General features: G+C 40.8%; 1 protein-coding gene across 1 annotated transcript in view; it reads right to left on the reverse strand.

The window, feature by feature from the left end:
• The window catches only part of POLR3A (RNA polymerase III subunit A), a 60,541-nt gene that overhangs the window by 20,940 nt on the left and 12,497 nt on the right, over positions 1–27,104 (reverse strand). The window contains exons 9-17 of the mRNA XM_036264938.1: positions 26,982–27,085; positions 26,430–26,571; positions 24,827–24,967; positions 19,515–19,584; positions 18,721–18,848; positions 18,373–18,511; positions 5,329–5,493; positions 2,101–2,273; positions 287–398 (exon numbers count right to left, since the gene is read on the reverse strand). Of these exons, the coding sequence (XP_036120831.1) occupies positions 287–398; positions 2,101–2,273; positions 5,329–5,493; positions 18,373–18,511; positions 18,721–18,848; positions 19,515–19,584; positions 24,827–24,967; positions 26,430–26,571; positions 26,982–27,085 (1,174 nt within the window). The remainder of the gene's footprint in view (positions 1–286; positions 399–2,100; positions 2,274–5,328; positions 5,494–18,372; positions 18,512–18,720; positions 18,849–19,514; positions 19,585–24,826; positions 24,968–26,429; positions 26,572–26,981; positions 27,086–27,104) is intronic.

Genomic DNA, 27,104 nt, shown 5'->3' on the forward strand with positions numbered 1-27,104 from the left:
CTGCACAGTAAAAAATCCACATGTAACTTAAGTCAGCCTTCCACATACGTGGATTCCCAACTGCGGATTGAAAATACAGTTGATTTAAGAAACAACAACAAAACAGCTTATGAGTGAACCCGTGCAATTCAAACCCATGCTGGTAAAGGGTCAACTGTAAATGACTTAAAAAGATATACCTTTAAAACAAAAGGTCTGTTTGAAGTTATGATTCTTACATTTTCCAGAACAAAAGCAGCCCATCTCCCCGGAGGACAAGAGGACAGCAGCGGCAGAGCGCACTCACCTTTGGAGCCGCACAGAGCCATGGTGAGGGGGCTGTTGCTCTTGTCCAGCTCCCGGAGGCAGGCACTGCCCGCATGGTCCCGGATCACCGACAGCTCCTTCAGGATCAGAGCCTGGTGAGAGAAAGGGAGGCGTCGAGGGAGTCACCCTCACAGGCTCTGCTGATCACAAATGTACAATTTGACATTTAAGGAAATTTGAGAGAATTTAAACAAGATGTCAGGTTTCCCAAAGGGAGAGGTTTTAGAGCCTCGGAAGACCAGGATGCCCTCTATATATAGACCAACATCTGCCACAAGGCCCCGAATCTGTGTGAGGCAAATATGATTAGGAATGAAACCACGAGCAATCCTTCCAATGGCGGTAAAGGAGAATCACATAACTGTGCGTATAGGAACCTATACAGCAGAATGTCTGCATCTTTCTCACTGTGCATACACATGCCTGAATAAACAATGTGTACAGTGGAAGATAATACTTCTATTTAGTTTTCCACAAAATCATGCAAATCCAGAGGTTCACTTTAAGAACACTAGTGGAACTGCCCAGGCCATCAGGGTATGCATATTCGAAAGCTACCAAGTATCTGAGGACATCACTTCCCAGAAGCAATGCGCGCCACTCCGTCCTTACAATGGGAAGTGGGTAGGTGGGCCAGGCCCAACAGTGGGGCTGGACACAGGGTCGGTGGCCCAAAAAGAGTGCTGGGTTTTTGCTGCACATGCTTAAACGTGCAGTGAGGCTGAGCTGAAGGGTTTAGGTGCAGGTTCTCCGGGCACTGAGCACATCAGGTGAACAAAGCTCCCAGATGCGGCAGAACGGACAGCTCGAGGCGGTTAACCGCACGTGAGCTCTCTCGCTGCGTGCAGAGAGGTCCCTCCTGGGAAAGAGCAGACTGTTCCTAAACCAGGGGAGGAGGCTGCACAGAAGGAAAAGATATCCCAGAGGAAACTGAAGAAACAAAAACTTATAAATTCAGCATAAAATAAATGCAAATAAAAGTTAAAAGAAAAGTGCTGCCAAGGCCTCAAGTAATTTTCTAAGTGAGAAACATCCATTTCTCTCCCCCCCTCTAAGACTTAAGTGAGAGTAAGACTGAGCTAGCAAGGGTGAATACCTCACACAGCTGCTTAAAGAAATTCACCTCTTCCGAAACCTTACTGCTTAAGGAGCCTTTCTTCTATACTTAGGTGAGTTGAGCTCTGAACCCCAGGCTTCTGGGGAGGTGGAAGAGAGCCAGGCAACACCCTGGTGTCGTCAGACTGCTGACCTGCGCTGCTTGAGAGAACATGCAGGGCTCTCGAAGGATGGTGCCAATTCTGATTCTGACATGTGCGGGTCCTGTTCTCGGCTAACTTAGTTTCAAATGTGAGGGGGGAGCAATTTGGTATATGACTCTCGGCATGAATTTTCCATCATTTGTATCCAAGTCTCTTTTAAAGACCATCCATTTAAATAGCTGCGATGCCAGCCGCTAGGATGCAGAAAATAGCAATGGCAGAATCACTTAAGTACCAGCTCCAGAAGGGGCCCGAGCGTGATGTCAGAACAAGAGCAGCCCTGTGTGGCCAAAGAACAGATAGAGCTGTGTCATTATCACCTAGAATGTGACAGCTGACAGTGACGTAAGGGACCTGATCGAAGGCCCTCCCCTCATTAAACAAACGAGAACACACACAAGTAGCAGGGCCAGGATGAGGCTGCAGCCACCGCCTCTCCTTCCCACCTCCTTCTCCTGCCTTCTCTTCATGGCGCACAGCACAGCCCCATGAGCACCAAGTGGCTGAACTGACCCACCCGAAGAGCCAGACTCACCTCCAGAGTCTCCTCAGCAGTGCAACCAGGCTGCTGCTGCAGCTTGCCCGTGTTCAGGGCTTCAATGTACTCATCACATTTCTTGTAGCCAGCATTCAGCAACTCATACTTGGCCTTTAGCAGCCCTTGACCAGGTGTGACATCACCAATTCCAATTGAGAATCCACGGTTTGCTGTAGAACAATTGGCAGGTAAGGCAGGAAGAGAGAGTCATGGATGTTAGTCAAACTGCTATGTGGAAACAAGTTTATACCTTTAGTAATCATGACTACGATTCACTAATTCCCCTCAGAGACCTTACAACTCAGTGGGGAGCACAGCACTGTTCCAACTAACTGTAACACAAAGCAGACTGCCATTGAATACCAGAGAGCAACCTGGGAAAGCCAGCGATGGAAAGTGTGCCATCTGACTTCCGGTTCTAGGATAGCTTCACAGGGACCTAGATTCTACTCCATACCCCCAAATCCTGGTTTCTCTTTTCAGAAATCATTCCAAAACATAGAGGGTAAGAAACAAATGTAAACTCCAACTTGACAAAACTATGCACCATCAATAATCCTAACCCTAAGTTAGGTAGAAAGTGAACAGGTGACAGGTGGGGAATAAGATACCTAAGAAGATGGCTATGGAAATGAGGACCAATGTTAAAGCTCAGAAACTAGATCACCATGTTTTACAGATGCTAGAGATGGTTATGTTAGAGACAGAGAAATCCAGTGGAAAGTCTGCTTAAAAAACAGGCCCCAGGCCCTTACCCCATGAGAGATGAGAGTTTACTACCCAAAATATGGAAGTAGAGAGACTCTGGATTAGGGGATACTGGGTGCAGACAGATGGGAATGACTGAAAATCAGGCACCAAGGGAAAGTCTTCATATTCCATGGCTAAGATTCCTTAGCTCCTTTCCTTGTCTAGGTCTCTATCCTTGGGAAGGAGATTGAGACTGAAAGGCGTCTCTGGAAAAACCAAGTCTCTGGAGAAAAACATTACTAATAGAAATATTGGGTGGTTTCTCAATCAAAAAGCTGGTTTCCAGCTCATTTAAGAAACTGAGGTCTGTCAGCTACTCATGTCCATTTCCATTCAGTGTTTTAGTGCCTCACTCATAAAAGTGAATGACAGCCAAGAAAGCCGACATTTGAGAAGAGTAGTTACCATGAAAGACACACAGAAAAAAGAAACTAAAAGAATATTCAGGGAGCAAATAAAATAAAACTGAGTAATATTTTCTCAGAGTGACAGAGAAGATGAATTTCTGGGAAACAAGAACAGAAAGCCTTAAGAAAAAATGAAAAGAAAGAAAAAAACTACCCAAGGATAAAAACAGTGGTTGAAAATTAAATATATGGTAGTGAAAAAAAAACTATTAAATCAATAAAAGTGTTAAAAGATAACATGAAACAAAAACAGAAAATGAACAAGGAAAGAAAGATAATATCAGAGAGCCAATCCAGGAGTTCTAGTAGGTAATTAACAGAAATTCCAAAAAAAGAAACAGAGGAAGTAAAGGAGAAAAAATTATCAGAAAAAAAATACAAGAAAATTTCCAGAACTGAAGGACACATGGTTGCAGATTAAGACAGTTTACACTCAGGCAGCGGTTCTCAACCTGTGGGTCACGACCCCTTTGGGGGTTGAACAACCATTTCACAGGGGTTACCTAAGACCATTGGAAAACAAAACTACAATTATTAAGTAGCAACAAAAATAATTTTATGGTTATGGGTCACCACAACATGAAGAACTGTATTAAAGGGTCGTGGCACTAGGAAGGTTCAGAACCACTGGTTTACAGAGTGCTCAGCACAATGAATGACAAAACACCCCAAAATATACCACTATGAACTTTCAGAATGTTAAAAACAAAGAGCAGATTCTTAAAGTTTGCAAAATAAAAAAACAATTTAAATACAAAAACATGGGTACTAAGAATGGAAAAACACTATACAAGCAACCTTGAGAGCTAGAGCAATAGCTTCAGAATTCTGAGAGAAAATATTTTTCAATCGAGAATTCTATACCCAGCCAAAGAATCAATCAAGTGTAGAGTAAACTAAAGATGTTTTTGGGCAACAAAATTCTCTTGACCCATGGCATGCTTAAAATATGAGCAAACAGCCCTGGCCGGTTTGGTTCAGCGGTTAGAGCGTCGGCCTGCGGTCCGGAGAGACCTGGGTTCGGTTCCCGCTAAGGGCACGTACCTCGGTTGCAGTTTGTCCCCGGCCCTGGTTGGTCATGCGGGTGGCAGCCACTCGATGTGTCCCTTCACATCGATGTTTCTCTCTCTCTCTCCCTTCGTCTCTCTCCCTCCCACTCTATCTGTACAAAAAATGGAAAAATATCCTCGGGTGAGGATAAAAAAAAAAAAAAAAAATATGAGCAAACAGCCCTGGCTGATTTGGATCAGTGGTTAAAAAGTCAGCCCGTGGACCAATGAGTCGCGGGCTCGATTCTGGCTAAGGGCACATAACTCAGTTTCGGTTCATCTCTTGCCCTGGTCGGGTTGTGTGGGAGGCAACCAGTCAATGTGACTCTATCACATCGATGTTTCTCTCTCCCTCCCTCCCACTCTATCTGATGATAAACAGAAAAGTATCCTCGGGTGAGGAATAAAAAAGGAAACATGAGCAAACAAATGAAATAGAACAGTCCAAGAACATGATGAAAATATTGAGAAATCCAATAGGGCTGATTCATGGAAGGCCCAGAGGGCTACAGTGAGTGCATAGGCACCTTGGAAGCAGCCCACAAAGGGTCCTTTATGTAACACAGTCCTATCTAGTAGGCAACAGAGAGCCATTATAGATTTTGAGAAGCAACTGAAAAGCAAATTCAAATCTGTAAATAAATTAGTCAGTATCACATTAATTTCATTAAGAAAAGCATAGTCCTGAATGGTGCTGCTCAGTTGGTTCAGCATCGTCCCATGCACCAAAAGGTGGCTGATTCAATTCCTGGTCAGGGCACATGCTCAAGTTGTGGGTTTGATCCCCAGTTGGGGTGCAGGAGGCAACCAATAGATATTTCTCTCTCTCTCTCCCTTCATTTCTAAAATCAATAAAAACATGTTTTTAAATTAAACACAGTGTTTAGCTTGGAATAAATATCCCTTTCTGTGTGTGTGTATATATGCGTGGGGTGGGAAGCGGGGATGAAACAATAGCAGAAGAAACCCCTAAAACACCAACAAATACAGCAATAAAATAAGGATGCTGAGATACTCACAGAGGTAGACAGGAGCCAGCCTGGCAAGACGTGACATGGCATCGGCGGCTTCATTCTGGCCCCAGTCTCGCAGCAAAATGTAAAAAATATTGTTCTTGGAACCTGATCCCAGTGTTCCTTTGTCCATGCTGCCACTCATCAACTCACTGTTCTGGATAGTAACATCTGGAAGGATAATGATTATGCATTTAAACAGACAATTAATATACTTTGCCTTGTTCCAAAGAGAATTTGAGGTAGTTGAAAAAATTTGTTCCCATATTGAAAGTTAAAGCAGAGCCCAGGCGGTGTGGCTCAGTGGTTGAGCATCGACCCATGCACCAAGAGGTCGTCGGTTTGATTCGTGGTCAGGGCACATACCCAGGTTGTGGGCCTGATCCCCAGTGGGGGTATGTAGGAGGTGGCCAATCAAACATCTCTCATCGATGTTTCTCTCTCTCTCTCCCTTTCCCTTCTTCTCTCTCTAAAAATCAATAAAGAAAAAAAAAAAGTTGAAGCAGAGCAAATAGAAATTCTCCTTAAATTTTTCTCAGGGGTGGGGGTGGGGGTGGGGAGAGAAATCCAGTGACTTAAAAAGCAAGAAAGGCCCAATGAGTTACCTTACAGTCCTAACTCTGAAATGTACTTGACACTCATTCTCTTCATCTATGAACTGTGAAGGACAATATCAAGCACTTAAAAAAAATGTATCAAGCACTTGCCAAGTCTATGTCATGGGGATATTTTGGGCATCAATGAAATCAAGTACAGCAAGGTGCTTTGTAACCAAAGAGTAGAGCACTATGTTATTTAACTAAGATATTGGAAGCTAACTGTGGCTCCATCATGAAGAGCCTGTCCAACAAAAAAATAAAATTCCTATCAAGAAAGAAACAAAACAATCTAAAACAACACGCCAAAATATCTAAAAATCCAGGGAGTATATTTTCAAAGGAATGGTTATAAATCTGAGAAAAATCAATGCTCTTCAAAACATGTCATCTTCATTACAAGATAGTAGAAACCTTGACCTTCGGCGACTCTACAGTTTAGTTCTTCTGTACAGAGTGCTAGAGATCCATTTCTGGTCACAAGGCCTTGCTAGCAAAGCCCACTGTTGTTAGCAGTCTGGGATGAACTAAGGAGCTCATGCCAGAAAAGTAAATGCTGGCTCAATGGCACTGGTATGTGGACCAGGCTTTAGGTTGAATTAGCCTACATAATCAGTTGGCTTGCACTTAAATACTCTAACTGTTACACTTGACCTTCATGTTATCAGAAAATTCACTGATCAGGTGAGGCAGGTGAAAAAATTAGGCTTTTTTGTTATATTTTTTAGTCATATTTTTAGTCAATGAACACAATTTTGGATATAATATAATAAATCATATGCCTTAAGTAATGAGGAAAAAAAAAACCCAAAAAACAAAAAAGGCAGAATAAAAGTAATTACATTAAATGACAGAAACTGAGAAGTGGCATCCCAATAATTTAATTTTTTAAAAATTCCAAAAAAAGAGAAACAAAGAGAGAGGACCCAAATAAAATAAGAAACGAAAGAGAAGTAACAACTAATACCACAGAAATACAACGGATTGTTAGAAAATACTATTAACAATTATACACCAACAAACTAGACAACCTAGGCAAAATATACAAATTCCTAGAATCATACAGGCTTCTAAAATTCAACTGGGAAGAGCCAGAAAGCCTTAACAGCTAAGGAAATTGAAGCAGTAATCAATAAACCCCTGGCAAACAAAATACTGGGTCCAGACGGCTTCCCAGGGGAGTTTTACCAAACATTCAAAGAACTAACACCTATTCTCCTCAAACTATTCCAAAAAATTCAAGATGAAGGAAGACTTCCAACTCTTTTTGTGAGTCCACTATAATCCTAATTTCAAAACCAATTAATTACACTACAAAGAAAGAAAATTACAGGCCACTATGCCTGATGAAAAGAGATGCCAAAATCCTCAACAAAATCGTAGCAAATTTGCCCAGCCGGTGTGGCTCACTGGTTGAGCATCGACCCATGCACTAAGAGGTCACCAGTTTGATTGGTTGGGCCAAATCCCCAGTGGGAGGCAAGCAGGAGGCAGCCAATCAATGTTCTCTCTCATCGATGTTTCTATCTCTCTCCCTCTCTCACTTCCTCTCTCTCTCAAATCAATAAAGAAAAAAAATATATATATATACTTTTTAAATCTTCACCAGAGGACATGTTTGCATTCAACTTCAGATAGAGTGGGAAGGAGAGAGGGGTGGAGAAAGAGAGAGACACTGATGTGAGAGAGACACATCGAGTGGCTGCCACCCGCACGACCCCACGGGGACCAGGGACAAACTGCAGCTGAGGTACATGTCCTTAGTGGGAACCGAACCCGGGACTCTCTGGTCTGTGGGCCAACACTCTAATTGCTGAGCCAAACCAGCCAGGTCAAGAAATAATATATTTTAAAAAAATCTTAGCATATCGGATCTAGCAATAAATTTAAAAAATTATTCGTCACGATCAAGTGGGATCTATCCCAGGGATGCAAGGTGGGTACAATATTCACAAATCAATAAATGTGATACACCACATAAACAAAATGAAAGATAAAAATCATTATGATCGCCCTGGCCGGTTTGGTTCAGTGGTTAGAGCGTCGGCCTGCGGTCCTGAGAGACCCGGGTTCGGTTCCCGCTAAGGGCGAGTACCTCGGTTGCAGTTTGTCCCCGGCCCTGGTCGGTTGTGCGGGTGGCAGCCACTCGATGTGTTCCTTTCACATCGATGTTTCTCTCTCTCTCTCTGTTCCTCTCTCTCCCTCCCACTCTACCTGAACAAAAAAAATGGAAAAATCTCCTCGGGTGAGGATAAAAAAAAAAAAAAATCATTATGATCATATTAATAGATGCTGAAAAAGCATTTGACAAAATCCTGCACCCATTTCTGATAAAAACGCTCAGCAAAGTGGGAATAGAGGGATCATATCTCAATATAATAAAAGCCATATATGTAAAACCTACAGCCAACATCACATTTAATGGTCAAAAACTAAAAGCATTTCTCTTAAGAACAGGAACAAGACAGGGATGCCCATTTTCACTCTTATTCAACATAGTACTGAAGTCTTAGCCACAGCGATCAGACAAGAAGAAAAAATAAAAGGCATCTAAATTGGAAAAGAGAAAGTGAAACTGTCATTATTCACAGATGACATGATATTGTACACAGAAAACCCTAAAAACTCCATAAAAAAAACTACTAGGTTTAATATATGAATTTGGCAAAGTAGTAGGTTACAAAATTAACATCCAGAAAGTGATGGCATTCTTATACACCAATAATGAACATTCAGAAAGGAAAACTAAAAATAAGCAATCCCATTTACGATTGCAACAAAAAAATTAAGATACCTAGGAATAAACTTAACCAAGGAAGTACAAGACCTGTTCTCAGAATACAGGACATTGGAACAACAACAAAAAAAATGAATAAGATATAAAAATATGAAAGCATATACCATTTTCATAGACTGGAAGAATCAACATCATTAAAATGTCCATACTACACAAAGTAAGTAATCTATAGATTCAATGCAATTCCTATTGTAGTACCAATGGCATATTTCACAGATCTAGAACAAACACTCCAAAAGTTTATATGGAACAAAAGAGACCCCGAATAGTCACAGCAGTCTTGAAAAAGAACAAAGCTGGAAGGATCCCAATACCAGATATCAAGTTATATGACAAAGCCATTGTAATCAAAACAGCCTGGTACCGGCATAAGAACGGGCATATAGATCAAAGGAACAGAAAAGAGAACACAGATATCGACCCAAGACAGTATGCATAATTAATATTTAACAAAAGAGGCAAGAGCATACAATGGAGAAGACACTCTGTTCAATAAATGGTGTTAAGAAAACTGAACAGGTACATGCAAAAAATAAAACTAAACCACCAACTTACACTATACACAAGAAACAACTCAAAATGGATAAAAGACCTAAATGTGAGCTGTGAAACCATAAAATCCTAGAAGGAAATATAGACAGCAAACTCTCAGACATCATGATACATAGAAAAATTTTCACCAATATATTGCCTAGTGCAAGAGAAACAAAGGAAAAAATTAATAAATGGGACTACATAAACTGAAAGCTGCATAGCAAAACAAAACAAAACAAACAAACAAAAAAACCAGCATCAAAATGAAAGGGAACCTACTGTTTGGGAGAACATATTTTCCAACGATACACTGCATAAGGGATTAATATCCAAAATATACAAAGTAATCATACAGCTCAACAAAAGGAAGACAAATAGTCAAATTAAAAATGGGCAAAGGCCTGAACAGACACTTCTTCAAACAGGACATACAAATGGGCAAGAAACATGAAAATTAAAATGAAAATGAGGTACCACCTCACTCCTGCCATAATGGCTGCCTACAACAAATCAAACAAGTTCTGGCAAGGGTGTGGAGAAAAGGGTACTCTAGTACACTACTGCTGGGAATGCAGAGTGGTGCAGCCACTATGGAAAACAATATGGTGCTTCCTAAAAAATTCAAAATGGAACTGCCATCAGAACCAGTGATCCCACTTTTAGGAATATATCCTAAGAAGCCTGAAACACCAATCAGAAAGAATATATGCACCCCTATGTTCATACAATAGCTAAGATCTGGAAACAGCTCAAGTGCCCATCAGTAGATGAGTGGATAAAAAAGCTGCAGTACTTTTACACAATGGACTACTATGCAGCTGTAAAAAAGAAAGATTTCTTACCCTTTGAGACTGCATGGAACGACCTGGAGAGTATTTTGCTAAGTGAAATAAGCCAGTCAGAGAAAGACGAATACTACATGATCTCACTTATTTATGGAATATAATCAACAAAATAAGCTGATGATCAAAACAGATCCAGAGACATGGAAGTAGGGGACAGACTGACAAACCTCAGGGGGAAAGGGATGGGGGGGAGGAATAGATAAACCAAACAACTTACATGCATATATGCACAACCAATGGACACAGACAATAGTGTGGAGAAGACGGGAGGGAGTCCATGAAGGGGGAAAAAGGGGAACATCTGCAATTCTTTCAACAATAAAGATTTTTTTTTTTAATTCCAAAAAAAGGGAAATTAGTCACTTAAGATGAAACACATGTGGCCTGGCCCATGTGGCTCAGTTGTTGAGTGTCGACCCATGCACCAAGAGGTCACGGGTTCAATCCCCTGTCAGGGCACACACCCAAGTTGTGGGCAAAGTCCTCAGTGGGGGGCATTCAGGAGGCGACCAGTCAGAGTTCTTTCTCATTAATGTTTCTATCTCTCTATCCCTCTCCCTAGCTCTCTCTCTAAAATCAATAAAGAAAAAAAACCCAACAAGCTAGGATTCCAAAATGGCAGCGGAGTGAATGGAAGCTACACAGACCATCTCCTAGGACCAAACTGGAATTACAACAAAAATAAAGATAAACTATAGGGAAAAAAACAACAGAAAAGCAGCTGGAGAGGATCGTATAACCAGGGACAGAAAAAAAGGACACTGAATCGAGCATGGTAGGTCTGCAAAGGTGCGAGAGTGTGGGCTGGAAGCCCATGGACAATAGCTGTTTTAGTTGTGAGCAGCTTTCTCAGGGGTTAAAATCCCAAGCTGGCTCTATAGCATAGAAGGCCAGGCGAAAGTACTAAATTAGCTACAGTCACTCACTTTGACCTCCGGCAGAGGGAGGGAAGACTGGACTGGAACTCTGTGGAGACACCCAAAATTTGGAGGGCACTCAGAGTTTTTGCTGAGTCATGCGCACACAGGACAGTGGCCATCTTGCTCCTTCCCGGAGCTCTGGGGAGAAGCAGGAGCCCCTCCCTCGGAGATGTAACCCCACCCAGCTGGGCCAGAGAAATGCAAATTGAGGCTCATTAACAACCAGCATCTGTCCCACCCTCTGAAAATCCTGTTAAGCTGAACACCTGAGGGAGTTCTTCATTCAGCTAAGGGCTATAACCCAAGGCTCATCAAGTAACTGAGACTAATAGCCTCCAGGCAAAAAGCTAGAGGATAACTGAACCATTCCTAAGCTTGCAAATCTACCCAGGAAAGTAAGACTCGACAGTGGTGTTGAATGTGGGTCCTCCCACACTCATCCAAACCCAGCAGAAGGAGCCACAATCAGCAGAACACCAATACCTACAGGGAAAATTTGGCAGGCTCCAAAACCCACTGAGATAGCCAAAATGGTGAAACAAACAAATCCCAAATGAGCCCTGGCCGGTTTGGCTCAGCGGTTAGAGCGTTGGCCTGCGGTCCTGAGAGACCCGGGTTCGGTTCCCGCTAAGGGCACATACTTCGGTTGCAGTTTGTCCCCGGCCCTGGTTGGTCGTGCGGGTGGCAGCCACTCGATGTGTCCCTTCACGTTGATGTTTCTCTCTCTCTCTCCCTTCCTCTCTCTCTCCCTCCCACTCTATCTGTACAAAAAAATGGAAAATATCCTCGGGTGAGGATAAAAAAAAAAAAAAAAACAAATAAAAAAATAAAAAAAAAAGAAAGAACAAGAGACCTCTCTGAAACTGAGATAAATAAAATGCATTTAAGCAAGTTATTAGAGGTAAAATTCAGAGCCATAATCTTGAGGAAGCTCAACAGCATCATTAAGGACATCAGCACCATGAGTAAAGACATAGAAACACTGAAAACCAACGAAGTGGAAATGAAAAATGACATAGCAGAAAGAAAAAACACATTGGAAGGACTAACCAGCAGAGCAGAGGAAGATGAGGACCAGATCAGTGAATTAGAAAACAGGGTAGAAAAAATTCAACCACTCAGAAAACCAAAAGGAAAAGACAATTAAAGAACAGAAAAACAGCTTGGAGAACTGTGGGACAACTGGAAACGTAGTAACATTCACATCATAAGAGACCCAGAAGAAGAAAAAAATGGGCAAGGGTTAGAGAATACATTTGAAAAAATAGTGACAGAAAACTTCCCTAACTTGGTGAAGGAAGAAGGCATTCAAGTTCAAGAAGCACAGACAGCCCCAAGTAAAAACAACCCAAACAGGCCCCCACCAAGACACACAGTAATTAAAATGCCAAAAATTAAAGACAAAGAGCGAATTCTAAAGGCAACAAGAGATAAGCAACAGGTTACCTACAAAGGAACCCCATAAGGCTATCAGCTGACTTCTCAACAGAAACACTACAGGCCCGAAGGGAATGGCATGAAGTAATCAAGGTCATGAAAAACCAGGATCTGAATCCAAGACTACTCTATCCAGCAAGGTTATCATTCAAAACAGGTGAAATAAAGAGCTTCCCAGACAAAAAAAGGCTAAGGGAATATATTAGCACCAAACCAGCAGTGCAAGAAATGTTAAAAGGACTTTTATAATTAGTAAAAATAGGAAGAAAAATATTAACCACAATAAACCAAAATGGCAATAAATAAGTACATGTCAATAATAACCTTAAATATAAATGGACTGAACGACTCAATCAAAAGACACAGAGTAGTTGATTGGATAAGAAAGCATGACTCATATACGTATATGTTGTTTACAAGAGACCCACCTCACAACAAAAGACTCACATAGGTTAAAAGTGAAGGGATGGCCCTGGCTGGTTTTGCTCAGCCGTTAGAGCGTTAACCTGTGGTCCAGCGAGACCCGGGTTCGGTTCCCGCTAAGAGCATGTACCTTGGTTGCAGTTTGTCCCCAGCCTTGGCTGGGTCGAGCAAGAGGCAGCCACTTGATGTGTCCCCTTCACATCGATGTTTCTTTCTCTCTCTCTCCTTTCCACTCTATCTGAACAAAAAAATGGAAAAATGTCCTCAGGTGAGGATAAAAAAAAAAAAAGAAAGTGAAGGGATGGAAAACAATCTTCCAAATAAATGGAAAGCAAAGCAAAGCTGGAGTAGCAATACGCATATCTGATAAAATAGATTTCAAAAGGAAGTCCATAACTAGAGATAAAGAAGGGCACTACACAATATTGAAAAAAATCAATCCAACAGGAAGATATAACCCTGGTAAACATATATGCACCCAATATCGAGCACAAAAATGTATTAAAAATCTTCTGGAGGACTTCAAAGGAAAAATCGACAGCAATACAATAATAGCAGGGGACTTCAACACCCCACTGACATCACTGGATAGATCCTCTAGACAAAAAATTAACAAGGAAACACAGACTCTAAATGAAGCACTAGAGCAAATGGATTTAAGAGATATCTACAGAGAATTACATGCCAAACTGCAGAATTTACATTCTTCTCAAGTGTACATGGGACATTCTCAAAGATAGATCACATGTTAGGACACAAACTAAGTCTCTACAAGTACAAGAAGATTGAAATCATATCAAGCATCTTCTCAGATCACAATGGCATGAAACTAGAAATCAATAGCAACAAAAACATACAAAGACATTTGAACACATGGAGTCTCAATAGCATGTTATTAAACAATGAATGGGTTACCAAGGAAATTAAGGAAGATATTGAAAACTTCCTGAAAACCAAAGAAAATGAACACACAACACAAAATCTATGGGATGCAGCGAATGCAGTTCTGAGAGGGAAGTTCATAGCACTACAGGGACTACCTCAAGAAACAAGAAAAATTTCTAATTCACTATCCTATCTGACCTCACAACTTAAAGAACTAGAAAGCAAACAAACAAACAAAATTCCCCAGAACAGGTAGAAGAAAGGAAATAGTAAATATCAGAGCAGAAATAAATGACATAGAGACCAAGAAAACAATTCAAAGGATCAATGAAACAAAGAGCTGGTTTTTCGAGAAGATAAACAAGATTGATGGACCCTTAGCTAGACTCACCAAGAAACAAAGAGAGAAAACCCAAATATGCAAAATCAGAAATGAAAGAGCAGTAACAACGAACACCACAGAAATACAAAGGATCATTAACACTATGAACAATTATACAGCAACAAATTGGACAATTTAAGTAAACTGGATAAATGTCTAGAAACACATAGTCTCCTAAAACAGAACCGGGAAGAGATAGAAAACTTGAACAGACCAATAACAACTAAGGAAATTAAAGATGCAATCAAGACTCTCTCAGCAAATAAAAGCCCAGGCCCAGACGGTTTCATGGGGGAGTTTTGTCCAACATTCAAAGAAGAACTAATACCCATTCTCCTCAAACTATTTTAAAAAATTCAAGGAGCTGTGGGTGGTTTGGCTGAGCAGTTAGAGCATTGGCCTGTGGTCCAGAGAGACCAGAGTTTAGTTCCCGCTAGGGGCACATACCTCAGTTGCAGTTTGTCCCGAGTCCTGGTTGGGTTGTGCGGGTGGCAGCCACTCGATATGTCTCTTTCACATTGATGTTTCTCTCTCTCTCTCTCCCCTTCCCACTCTATCTGAACAAAAAATGAGAAAATGTCCTCGGGTGAGAATAAAAAAAACACAAAAAACTTCAAGAAGAAGGAAGACTCCCAAATTCATTTTATGAGGCCAGCATAATTCTAATTCCAAAACCAGAAAAAAATACTACAAAGCAAAGAAAACTACAGGCCAACATCCCTGATGAACACAGATTCCAAAATCCTGAACAAAATACTAGCAAATCAGATCCAGCAATACATTTAAAAAATTATTCACCATGACCAAGTGTGATTCATCCCAGAGATGCAAGGCTGATACAATATTCGTAAATCAATAAATGTGATACACCACATAAAACCCCTTGATCATATTAATAAACGCTGAAAAAGCATTTGGCAAAATCCAGCACCCATTTCTGATAAAAACGCTCAGCAATGTGAGAATAGAGGGATCATATCTCGACATAATAAAGGCTATATATGAAAGACCTACAGCCAACATCATACTCAATGGGCAAAAACTAAAACATTTCCCTTAAGAACAGGAACAAGACAGGGATGCCCACTTTCCCCACTCTGATTTAACATAGTACTGAAGGTCTTAGCCACAGCAATCAGACAGGAAGAAAAAAATAAAAGGGATCCACACTGGAAAGGAGGAAGTGAAACTGTTATTATTCGCAGATGACATGATATTATACATAGAAAACCCTAATGACTCCATCATAAATCTGCTAGATTTAATAAACAAATTTGGCAAGGTATCAGGATACAAAATTAACATCAAGAAATCGACGGCATTCTTATACACTAATCATAAACTCACAGGAAGAAAAACTTAAAAAACAATCCCATGTACCACTGCAGCAAAAAAATTAAGATACCTAGAAATAAACTTAACCAAAGAAGGACCTATTTGCAGAAAACTATAGGAAATTGAAAAAACAAATAGAGGAAGATATAAAAAAATGGAAGCACATAGCTTGTTCATGGATTGAAAGAATTAACATCATTAAAATGTCCATACTACCCAAAGCAATATAAAGATTCAATGCAATGCCCATTAAAATACCAACGACATATTTCACAGAACTAGAACAAACACTTCAAAAGTTCATATGGAACCAGCCCTGGCCAGTTTGGCTCAGCAGTTAGAGCGTTGGCCTGCAGACCAGAGAGTCCCAGGTTTGGTTCCCGATAAGGGCACGTACCTTGGTTGCAGTTTGTCCCCAGCCCAGGTTAGGGTCGTGTGGGTGGCAACCAGTCGATGTGTCTCTCTTACATCGATGTTTCTCTCTCACCCCCCCCCCCCATCTGAAGATAAATGCAAAAATGTCCTTCGGTGAGGATTAAATAAAAAAAAAAAAAGTTCATATGGAGCCAAAAAGGACCCCAAATAGCCACAGCAATCTTGAAAACAAAGGAGAAAGGAGGTGGGATCACAATCCAGGTATCAGGTTATACTACAGCTACTATAATCAAAACAGCATGGTACTGGCACAAGAACAGGCATATAGATCAATGGAACAGAACAGAGAACCCAGAAATTGACCCAAGACATTATGCAAAAGTATTATTTGACAAAGGTGGTAAAAGCATACAATGAAGTAAAGAGACTCTTTAATAAACGGTGTTGGGAAATTTGGACAGCTACATGCAAAAAAATGAAACTAGACCATCAACTTACACCACACACAAGAATAAACTCAAAATGGATAAAAGACTTAAATGTGACTTGTGAATCCATAAAAATCCTAGAAGAAAATGTAGGTAACCAAATTTCAGACATCATACGCAGCAGAATTTTCACTGATACATCACCTAAGGCAACAGAAACAAAGGAAAAAATTAACACACGGGACTACATCAAACTAAAAACTTCTGCACAGCAAAAGAAACAACCATCAAAATGGAAAGCAAACCCACTGTATGGGAGAACATCATTGCCAATGATATCTCAGATAAGGGGTTAATTTCCAATATATATAGAGTGCTCATACAACTCAACAAAAGGAAGACAAAGAAGCCAATTAAAAAATGGGCAGAGAAGGTATATAGACACCTCTCCAAACAGGACATACAAATGGCCAAAAGATATATGAAGAAATGCTCAACATCACTAATAATCAGAGAGATGTAAATTAAAACAACAATGAGCCCTGACCGGTTTGGCTCAGCGGTTAGAGCGTCAGCCTGTGATCCAGAGAGACCCGGGTTCGGTTCCCACTAAGGGTGCGTACCTCGGTTGCAGTTTGTCCCTCCGATTGGTCATGCAGGTGGCAGCCACTCGATGTGTCCCTTTCACATTGATGTTTCTCTCTCTCTCTCTCTCCCTCCCACTCCATCTGAACAAAAAATGGAAAAATGTCCTCGGGTGAGGATTAAAAGAATAAAATAAAATAAAAATAAAATAAAATAAAACAACAATGAGGTATCACCTCACACCTGTCAGAATGGCTGCCATCAACAAATCATCAAACAACTAGTCCTGGTGAGGGTGTGGAGCAGAGGGGACTCTAGTACACTGCTGGTGGGAATGCAGATTGGTGCAGCCACTGTGGAACAGTATGGCGTTTCCTCACAAAATTAAAAATTGAACTGCCATTTGACCCAGTGATCCCACTTCTAGGAAAATATCCTAAGGGGCCTGAAACACCAATCAGAAAGAATATATGTACCCCTATGTTCATAGCAGCACTATTTACAATCACTAAGATCTGGAAACAGCCCAGGTGTCCATCAATAGAAAAATGGATAAAAAAGTTGTGGTATAGCCCTGGCCGGTTTGGCTCAGCGGTTAGAGCGCCCGCCTGCGGTCCGGAGAGACCCGGGTTCGGTTCCCGCTAAAGGCATGTACCTTGGTTGCAGTTTGTCCCTGGCCCTGGTTGGTCGTGCGGGTGGCAGCCACTCGATGTGTCCCTTTCACATCGATGTTTCCCTCTCTCTCTCTCTCCCTCCCACTCTGTCTGTACAAAAAATGGAAAAATGTCCTCGGGTGAGGATAAAAAAAAAAAAAAAAAAAAAAGTTGTGGTACATATATACAATGGAATACTATGCAGCTCTAAGAAAGAAAAATCTCTTATCCATTGAGACAACATGGAGAAACCTCGAGAATATTATGCTAAGCGAAATAAGTCAATCAGAGAAAGACAAATACCACATGATCTCACTTATTTGTGGAATATAATGAACAAAGTGGGCTGATGAACGAAATAGACCCAGAGACACAGAAAGGAGTATGGTTCAGACCAAAAAAACCTCAGAGTAGGGGGGTGGGAGGGATGGATGAGAGGAACCAAAGAACTTATATGCATGTATGCATCACCAATGGACATAGACAACAATACTAGGGCGGTGCGGGGCAGTGGGATGGGCAGATGGGCGTCTAGGGGTGAAAAAGGAGAAGCATCTGTAACAAAAATAAATTAACAAAAATTGGAGAAAAAAATAAAATAGAAAATAAAAAAAAAAAAAAAAACACATGTGAAGAAGAATATTCCAATCACTGGAGCATGTGTCTATGTGATTTGTCTTTTAGAGAAATGGAAAATCACATCTGAGGAGAAATATCAGCTGTACTTCCATTTAAGAACAAACTTCCTGCCTAAGGCTAAGGCCTTAGGGAAGCATTGAATTTGCTTGCTAGGTGAATGTAAGTTATTGTCACCTGCTTTTCTGATCCCCTACCCCGTACTTTGCTTTAACTTACAGGAATCATTGACACAGAGATCTTCTCCTTTGCCACAGTACTGCTTGCCCTTGGTTCGAAGGTTGGCCCTCACTGGATTGTCATCACTAGGTCTGAGGATGACACTGAAGATCTGCTTTCCCGTCCAGAGGGTGACAGGCTGAAGGAGGAAAGGAAGCTAGAGCCTCAACTGGCCAAGCCTGGTCTCAGCCACCTTTCATGCTAATAAGACAAGACTATAGTGATCACATGTAAACCTAGCACCAGCAAGGATTCATCCATATGGGCATATGGGGATGGACAGACAGATGGACACACTGACACACACACACACACCTGTGCATATACACACACAGCTCCTGAACAAACCTTTAAAATTGTAGGAGGTGGGAGGCGAACTTTAACTTTCTCATCCTTGCCAACCAGTATTGAAGCAATGATTTGGCAAGCCTTGGCTCGGTCAAAGAACGTGTCCTTTAGAGTGAGGAGATAGGCACCTACAAATGGTAAGAAACACACACACAAAGGACTAAAACTGTGAGGAAATAACATTTCAATTTTAACATAAATGTCATATTATTAAAAATGTGACAAAACAGCCCTGGCCGGTTTGGCTCAGCGGTTAGAGCGCCCGCCTGTGGTCCGGAGAGACCCGGGTTCGGTTCCCGCTAAGGGCATGTACCTTGGTTGCAGTTTGTCCCCGGCCCTGGTTGGTCGTGTGGGTGGCAGCCACTCGATGTGTCCCTTTCACATCGATGTTTCTCTCTCTCTCTCTCTCCCACTCTACCTGAACAAAAAATTGAAAAATGTCCTCGGGTGAGGATAAAAAAAAAAAAAAAAATGTGACAAAACATACAGCTGCTTATAGACTCTCCCTCCAGCTAGAATCTAAGCTCCACAAGTAAAAGGACTTTGATTTACTCACTGCTGTATTCCTAGTGCTTTAAAAAAATGTCTGGTCTATTGTAGAAATCAGTAAATTCTTGATTCAATGAGTAATCAACCAATACAAAACATCTCAAGTAGGTTTACGTTAAAGTTAGTAAACAAACAACAGAATTAAACACAGGCAATTAAATAGCTTTGTAAGCTGTCATATAAAACCACTGTGAATGAGAATCAGTGTTCCACAGTCTCCTTTCACGTGAATTTCACAAACCCACCTGTTAGAAAATCCTGAATAGCAGCAATTAGTGGTTCTCCATTCCTTGGAGTTACAAGATTTGCTTTCGTCTGAAGGAAAATGGATACAGTAAGTTAGCCATTCTTGAAGGCATGACGCAGTCCAAAGATCTGCACACCAAGACTAAGAAATGGAAGCCAGGGCCTTAATCCCAACTTTGTCACTAATTTCTAGTTCATCCATTTGTCGAGAAGAGAAAACACCAGAATGACAGACTTCAGAGGTTCCTACCACCAGCACTAAAATAAAATACCAAGTGAAGTTTTGGATTCCTGTAAAGAACTCTACCATCCAACACTTTATTTTTATTAATAAATGTACTTCTCCAGATAAAATTCACTTCTATGAATTAATATTGTGCAATCTTCTAAGTAAATTGATTCCATCCTTCTCCACAGTGATGTCAGTAGTGTTCAATTTCTCTTAAGACATTAAGTTCTAACAACAAACAATTCAGCAACAGGATTTAACTAAAATTTAATGAGTACCACATTAGGCAAAAAAAGATGCTAGTTGTCCAATGCATGGGTAAATTTACAGAAGGTTCTGTGTGTCCGAGTGTGCCTGCTCAACTCTTGATGTGGAGGTGCTCATGAGCACTTGGCGGTATTCTGGGCCTCTCTACCCAGAGTGAAAGGTCCTCCAAGGCAGACCTATTCCTGCCTTCTGAACCGCTACCCAGAGCAGTGATGCCCAACTAGGCAGGAGTCATCTGTTCACTTCTGGTTAAAAAAATTTCTCTGGGGTGGATATTCAGTGGTCTGGGGTGGGAGCAGGGTGCATGAGCCTGAGAAGAGCATATTTTAGAAAAGTTCCCTGGGCAATTTTAGCCACATTCAAGCAGAGCCCCACCTGCTCCACTGAGACAGGACTGCTGAATCAGTGCAGTAGCTAACTTTCTCATCAAAACCGGGAATTGTCCAGAAGGAACTATGGATTCTTTCACCCCAATGTCCTTGAAGCCTGTGTTTTACTGTTTTCACTTCTAATTAATAAATGTGTTGTTATACTGTCTAACAAAATGGATCTATAATAGCAAAGTCAATGGCAAAGTCTAACTGGCTGCAGGTTGATAGTTATTATAATTAGCAACATTCTAAACATTACTTTTTAAAAAATATTTTTATTGATTTTTGGAGAGAGGAAGGGATAGGGAGAGAAAGAGAGAGAGAAACATTGATGTGAGAGTGAAACGCTGTTCGGCTGCTTCCTGCACGCGCCCTACCAGGATTGAGCCCAAACCTACCAGGATTGAGCCCGAAACCGGGGCATGCGCCACCATCGGGAATTGAACTGGCAACTTTTCAGTGCACAGGATGACACTCAACCAACTGAGCCACACCAACCAGGGATAAACATTACTTTTTAATTACAAAAATAATATATATCCATTATTTTTTTGAACAATTTAAAAATATATACCATAAAAAAAAAAGAAAAACCCAAAACCTTCAATGTGTCAAATTGCCAAGCAAAAAGAACTATTGTTTTAAGATTTTGCTATAATCTACTAACTAAACAACTATGTATACAGCTATGTTTTTATCATTATTAAGAGCTACTAAAAGTTTCATTGTCTGGATGTGACATAATTTAATATAACCAATTTTTTTTGTTCATCCTCACGGAGGACATTTTTCCATTGATTTTTAGATAGAGTGGAAGGGAGGGAGAGTGAGCGAGAGAGAAATATCAATGTGAGAGAGGCATATCAATTGTTTGCCTCCTGCATGATGCCAACAGGGGCCGGGAATTGAACCTCCAATGCAGGTACGTGCCCTTGACCAGGAATCAAGCCTGTGACGCTTCGGTCCACAGGCCGATGCTCTAACTGCTGAGAAAAACCAGCCAGGGCCAACCAATTTCTTTTTGGTGGGCATTGCCTGTGTTCTATTATTGCAAACAGTTTTGGACCTCTATTTATTTCCTCTGGAGAGCTTACTAGAAATGAGAGTGCCAGGCAGAAGAATGACTGTACTGACCTATTCATCACTGACTCTACGAGTGCAGAACAAGAACTCATTCATGGCTAACCATCCTCCAACAATCACCCACCCATCAAACATCTTGTTCTCTCGTATCATCCACCAGTTCCCAACATAGCACTCATCACCACTGCTACAGATACTGAGACTGTGGAGAAAACAGGCGAGGTTCTTGTTTCCCCAAATGTGATCGTACCACAGAGCCTTTGCACCTGCTGCTCCTCTGCCTAAATCATTCTTTCACTGAGTCTCACTGTTCATTCTCCCACTTTCAGAAACCTGGCCCTCACAGACTATCCTAATACAAAATAGGACCCCTTCATTCTCTTTCTTCCTTACCCTGCTTGATTGTTTTCTTCCTAGTACTTATAACCTCTTGACAAAGTTTATATTTGTTATTCTCCATCTCTGCCCACTCCAATAAAAACGAAAGCAAGAATTTGACTTTCTTATTCACTGCTATGTTCCTAAGAGAGTGCTTATCACATAGTAGTGCTCAATCAGCCTCAACCACATCATTTTAAAAGGCCAAGTCCAAAGAAATCATAAAAGAAGACTCGAAATGCACAAAGATGGCCCTTGAGGGATTAATTCGCAAAGCAAAACAAGAAAAACACTTAAATTTTCAACACCAGAGAGTAGATAAATAATGGTGTACTAATCTGGTGAAATGCTGCAAAGCCATTATGACCAATCACAAAGACTCTACAACAAATTGGGTATTTACAATATGTTAAGCAGAAAATGAAAAACAAAGGCTATTTAAACCATAATAACATCCACCTATATTCATGGATAAGGAACAAACTGATTTAAGAGGTGGAAATAAAGTCGTGATGGCCTGGCTGGTGTGGCTCAGTGGTTGAGTACCAAGAGGTTGTCAGTTCGATTCCCGGTCAGGGCACATGCTCAGGTTGTGAGCTCGATTCCCAGTGGGGGGCATGCAGAAGGCGGCCAATCAATGTTCTCTCTCTCTCCCTTCCTCTCTAAAAATCAATAAAGAAAAAAAAAACTGCCCGGCTGGTGTGGCTCAGTGGTTGAGCGTCGACCCATGCGTCAAGAGGCCACCGGTTCGATTCCCGGTCAGGGCACATGCCCAGTTTGTGGGCCCGATCCCAGTGGGCTGCATGCAGGAGGCGGCCAATCAATGTTCTCTCTCTCTCTCTCCTTCTCCCTTTCTCTCTCTCTAGCAAAATCAATAAAGAACAAAAATTAAAAGAAAAAAAAAAAAGTTGTGACATGTAAAAACTTTATCTTATTTAGCTCTGGCCAGTTTGGCTCAGCGGTTAGAGCATCGGCCTGCGGTCCAGAGAGACTTGGGTTCGGTTCCCGCTAAGGGCACGTACCTTGGTTGCAGTTTGTCCCCGGCCCTGGTTGATTGTGCAGGTGGCAGCCACTCGATGTGTCCCTTTCACATTGATGTTTTTCTCTCTCTCTCTCTCTCTCTCTCTCTGTGTCTCTCTCCCCCCCCCCCGCATCTGAACAAAAAAAAAAAGGAAGAATGTGCTTGGGTGAGGATTAAAAAAAACGTTACCTCATTTAAATAACTTCCATTACTATGCTAGAATGTTTAAATAAATAAGAATCAATGTCTTAAGAATTTGAGGATTGCCCTGACCGGTTTGGTTCAGCAGTTAGAGTGTCGGCTTGTGGACCAGAGAGACCCAGGATTGGTTCCCGCTAAGGTCACGTAACTCGGTTGTAGTTTGTCCCCGGCGTCGGTTGGGGTTATGTGGGTGGCAACCAGTCGATGTGTCTCTCTCACATTGATGTTTCTCTCCATCCCTCTCTCCCTCCTGCTCTATCTGAAAATAAATGCAAAAAAAAAAAGAACTTGAGGACCTCGTTTATTTTAGCATATAAATTTTAGCTTATAAAGTTTATTTTAGCATATAAATTTCTTAGAATTATTAAATTCTCTAAAGCAGCGGTGGGTCATGACCCCTTTGGGGGTCAAACGACCCTTTCACAGGGGTCGCCTAAGACATAACAGTAGCAAAATTACAGTTATGAAGTAGTAACAAAAATAATTTTATGGTTGGGGTCACCACAACATGAAGAACTGTATTAAAGGGTCACAGCATTAGGAAGGTTGAGAACCACTGCTCTAAAGGATAATTTAAACATGTACATACACTACATAATACATTAAAAATTTCATTGATCAGAAAAGATATATCAATTCCTGTCATGAAGAACTCTGGCAAGGGCCATGAATACAGCTCCTCCTTCTCATGCTCACCAAATCTACACGGATTTTGACAGGTTTACTTGCAGAACCTAATCACTTTTACTTTAGAATCAATACTAACACCCTAAACCAAAGTAAATTAGAAGTATCATATTAGAAATGGTAGTATTTTCAGAGGAAGAAACCCTTACAACCATAAAACACATCAGTTCGTGATAAAGAAAACTAAAATACTAGAAAAAAGAAAGACTGAAAGACCTGAGTTCTGAAAACTCCACAGGTGGGGCAATTACATTTGGGAAGACAGAGCCCTACCCAGCAGGTAGCACACACCACTGTGTGATGGTGGGTTCAGGAACAACAAACAGTACACACAAGACAAGTTAGAGCCCAACTGTAAGCTCCCCAAGAACAGGCATCTGTCTCACTCATCGGTGAATTACCCTGGCATCTAATGGGCACTCCTTACCCATTAATCAAATAAAATGGTGGTAAGAGTCATTACAGCCTGGCTAGTAAGGCTCAGTGGATTGAGCGTCATCCCATGGACTTATAAGTCCCAGTTCGATTCCCGGGTTGCAGGCTTAATTCCCAGTAGGGGGCGTGCAGGACGCAGCCGATTGATGTTTTTGTCTCACATCCATGTTTCCATCTCTCTCTCCCTTCCTCTGTCTCTAAAAAAATAAATAAAAACATATAAAAAATGAAAAAAAAAAGAGTCATTACAAAAATGACTATGTTTAGTGTATCCTTCAGAAGACAAAAAAGCATTAATACACTTTAGGAAGGTTTCCACTCAAAATGTTCAATGAAACATATATATTGGCGCTTAAGGAATCTTTAGCTACTGAAAATCCACTTATGCAGAATGTTTTTTCCCATGAAACCCAGTGGTTAATATATTGCTGCTCTCTTGTCTCATCTTCCCATAACAGGTGCTCACATATATATTCTCTCAGGAACCCACATTATAGGTCAGGAAACATCAGTTCCCCCCAATAAGCACCTATTTACAGACACTAACTCATTTATATACTATGGGTGTTTCCCAACAGGGCATGCTACCTCTTCCCTCCTTTCATGGAGCTATAAGCTGGTCTGCACCACCCTACGTACCCCCATTAGAACAAGGGCCTCTGCTTTAGCTTCTTCTGTTTGAGGAAGATGAAGATTCATTTCATCACCATCAAAATCTGCATTGTAGGGTGTACACACACACTCGTTAAATCTGAAGGTCCGGTGGGGCTTGACCCTGGCCTGTGGAAGACAAAACAAGAGAAGGAGTTAGTCACTTATCCAAAAGCTTCTCAGTTTCAAAACAATAAAAATGGTTTCCTGCAAAACCAGAAAACTTCAAGTATGTTCTGTTAAGTGTAATATGTCACCTGCGGACTCACTCATCACTGCAGTGAACTTATTATAATACCGTGAGGCAAACACTAACACTGGAGCCTTGAGAAGGGGCTCTCCCTGGCTCATGACTTCACAGTTTGATATCAAAAAGATCTGCGGCAGAAGCTGATTAAAATACAACAACTACAGTCTGGTGGGTGTGGCTCAGTAGATAGAGTGTCGTCCCACGGATTGACAGGTCCCAGTTCTATTCCCAATCAGGGCACATGCCCGGATTGCAGGTTTGATCCCCAGTAGGGGGCATACAGGAGGCAACCAATCGATGTTTCTATCTCTCTCTAAAAAATCAATAAAACATACTAAAAAAAAAGAGTGACTGTTCATTTTGTGAGGTGTGATGATGGTGCTGTGGTTATTATGTGTGTCTTATAGAAGTAAACTAAACATACATGGAACAAAAGAGATGGCATCTGGGTTCATCAAAGAAAAGAGGAAGACATGCAATAAGTAAAGCCAAATCAAGAAAATGATTGAATAAAGAGGATGGGAATATCTGCGTTCATCATGGCATTCTCTGAGTATCTGAAAATATTCAAACAAAAATTTTTCTTTAAAAAATAAAAAGCTCCAAAGCCAAACAGAAGCTTCTAGGAAAGGAAGGCTTCTGTTCCCCTCCAGATGCTGTAACATAACCTCGTACTGCTGTTCTGGTGTTTCCCGTTAGGTAACAAGACTGATGTAATGTGTTCACAAACTACTGAATCCAGAAAAACACCACTTTCCAAGCCTGTTTAAACACTGTTTACAAATGCTCATGGTTTAATGGCTTTAAAGATAAGAGAATTGATGAATACTTAACAAACTAAAGTTGCATCTTATTTCCATTTTAAATTCCCAGAAAAAGGAACTGCTGCTGTTGCAAAACTAAATCACAAAAAAAGTATATATATTTTTTTAGGGTCTTAGATGGAGGACTACTGCAAAGAAAATATTTGAAGCATTTTAGTGCCTTAGTTAATATGCTAAGTTAAATCAAAAGTCAATTTTCTGTCATATCTATTTTACATAAGTTTGTGCACACATATATGTATATATTTTCGTTTGCAAGTGAAATCATGCTAGCCACTTTCACACTAATTTTCAATTAGCTCCTCTCTGTTTTACTGTGCATGAATATTACATTATAAATATCAAAAAGCTTGAAATTTAAAAGTTCCCCTCAAATTAAAAAGTGAGAAAAAAAGAAAATCTAAAGTTATGAAAATGTGAGATTACTGGAATTTTAATTTTAGAAGTCTGGAATGTAGCATTGCATACACAGCATACTTCCATCCCACAGAAAATAAGAGAGAAACCTCGTACTCACCAGATGCGCCATGATGCTCAATTTGTGCAGTGAGGGCTGCCGATTGAAAAGCACCACATCCCCATCTATGAGGTGTCTCTCTACGATGTCCCCATACTTGAGCTCTTGAGCCATCTTTTCCCTATTTCCATATTTCAGAAACCTTCAGATACAATAATAAACATGACACGTGAGAGCCAGGTCCCCTCGCCAAGTTTCTCCCTCTTCATCTCAGGATCCAAACTCTAAAATGATCATATTTCATTGATCCTAAGGTGTGTCCAGGGCCATCAATTAAACTATGACAAACTAACTGTAAGATATAGCTTAATTTATCCCAATGTGTTTTGTCCATTGAGATCCAGTAACACTAAATGCTAGGGAATAAATTAACATTTCATGTATATTCAATCATTAAACAGGCAAATGGCATACCTAGGCTCATTGCAATTTAAACACATATTTTCCACATGTGATATCCCAAAAACTGTACTTTGGACTGAATTCTGTGGTTAAGTATGGAACAGTGAGCGTGGTCACGAGAAGGCAGTTACACCAAACTAAAAGCATCACCTTTTCATCTGTGTGTGTCTCTGCTGGATGAAATTGGCTCCTGGGTGAACTTCAGGTCCATTTTGAACCAATTTCCTCAAAAAGTTAATGTTTGCTTTGTTTACCTGCAGGACCACAATATAT

Source organism: Molossus molossus, unplaced genomic scaffold (assembly GCF_014108415.1).
Source record: "Molossus molossus isolate mMolMol1 unplaced genomic scaffold, mMolMol1.p scaffold_m16_p_17, whole genome shotgun sequence".
Lineage (NCBI taxonomy): Eukaryota > Metazoa > Chordata > Mammalia > Chiroptera > Molossidae > Molossus > Molossus molossus.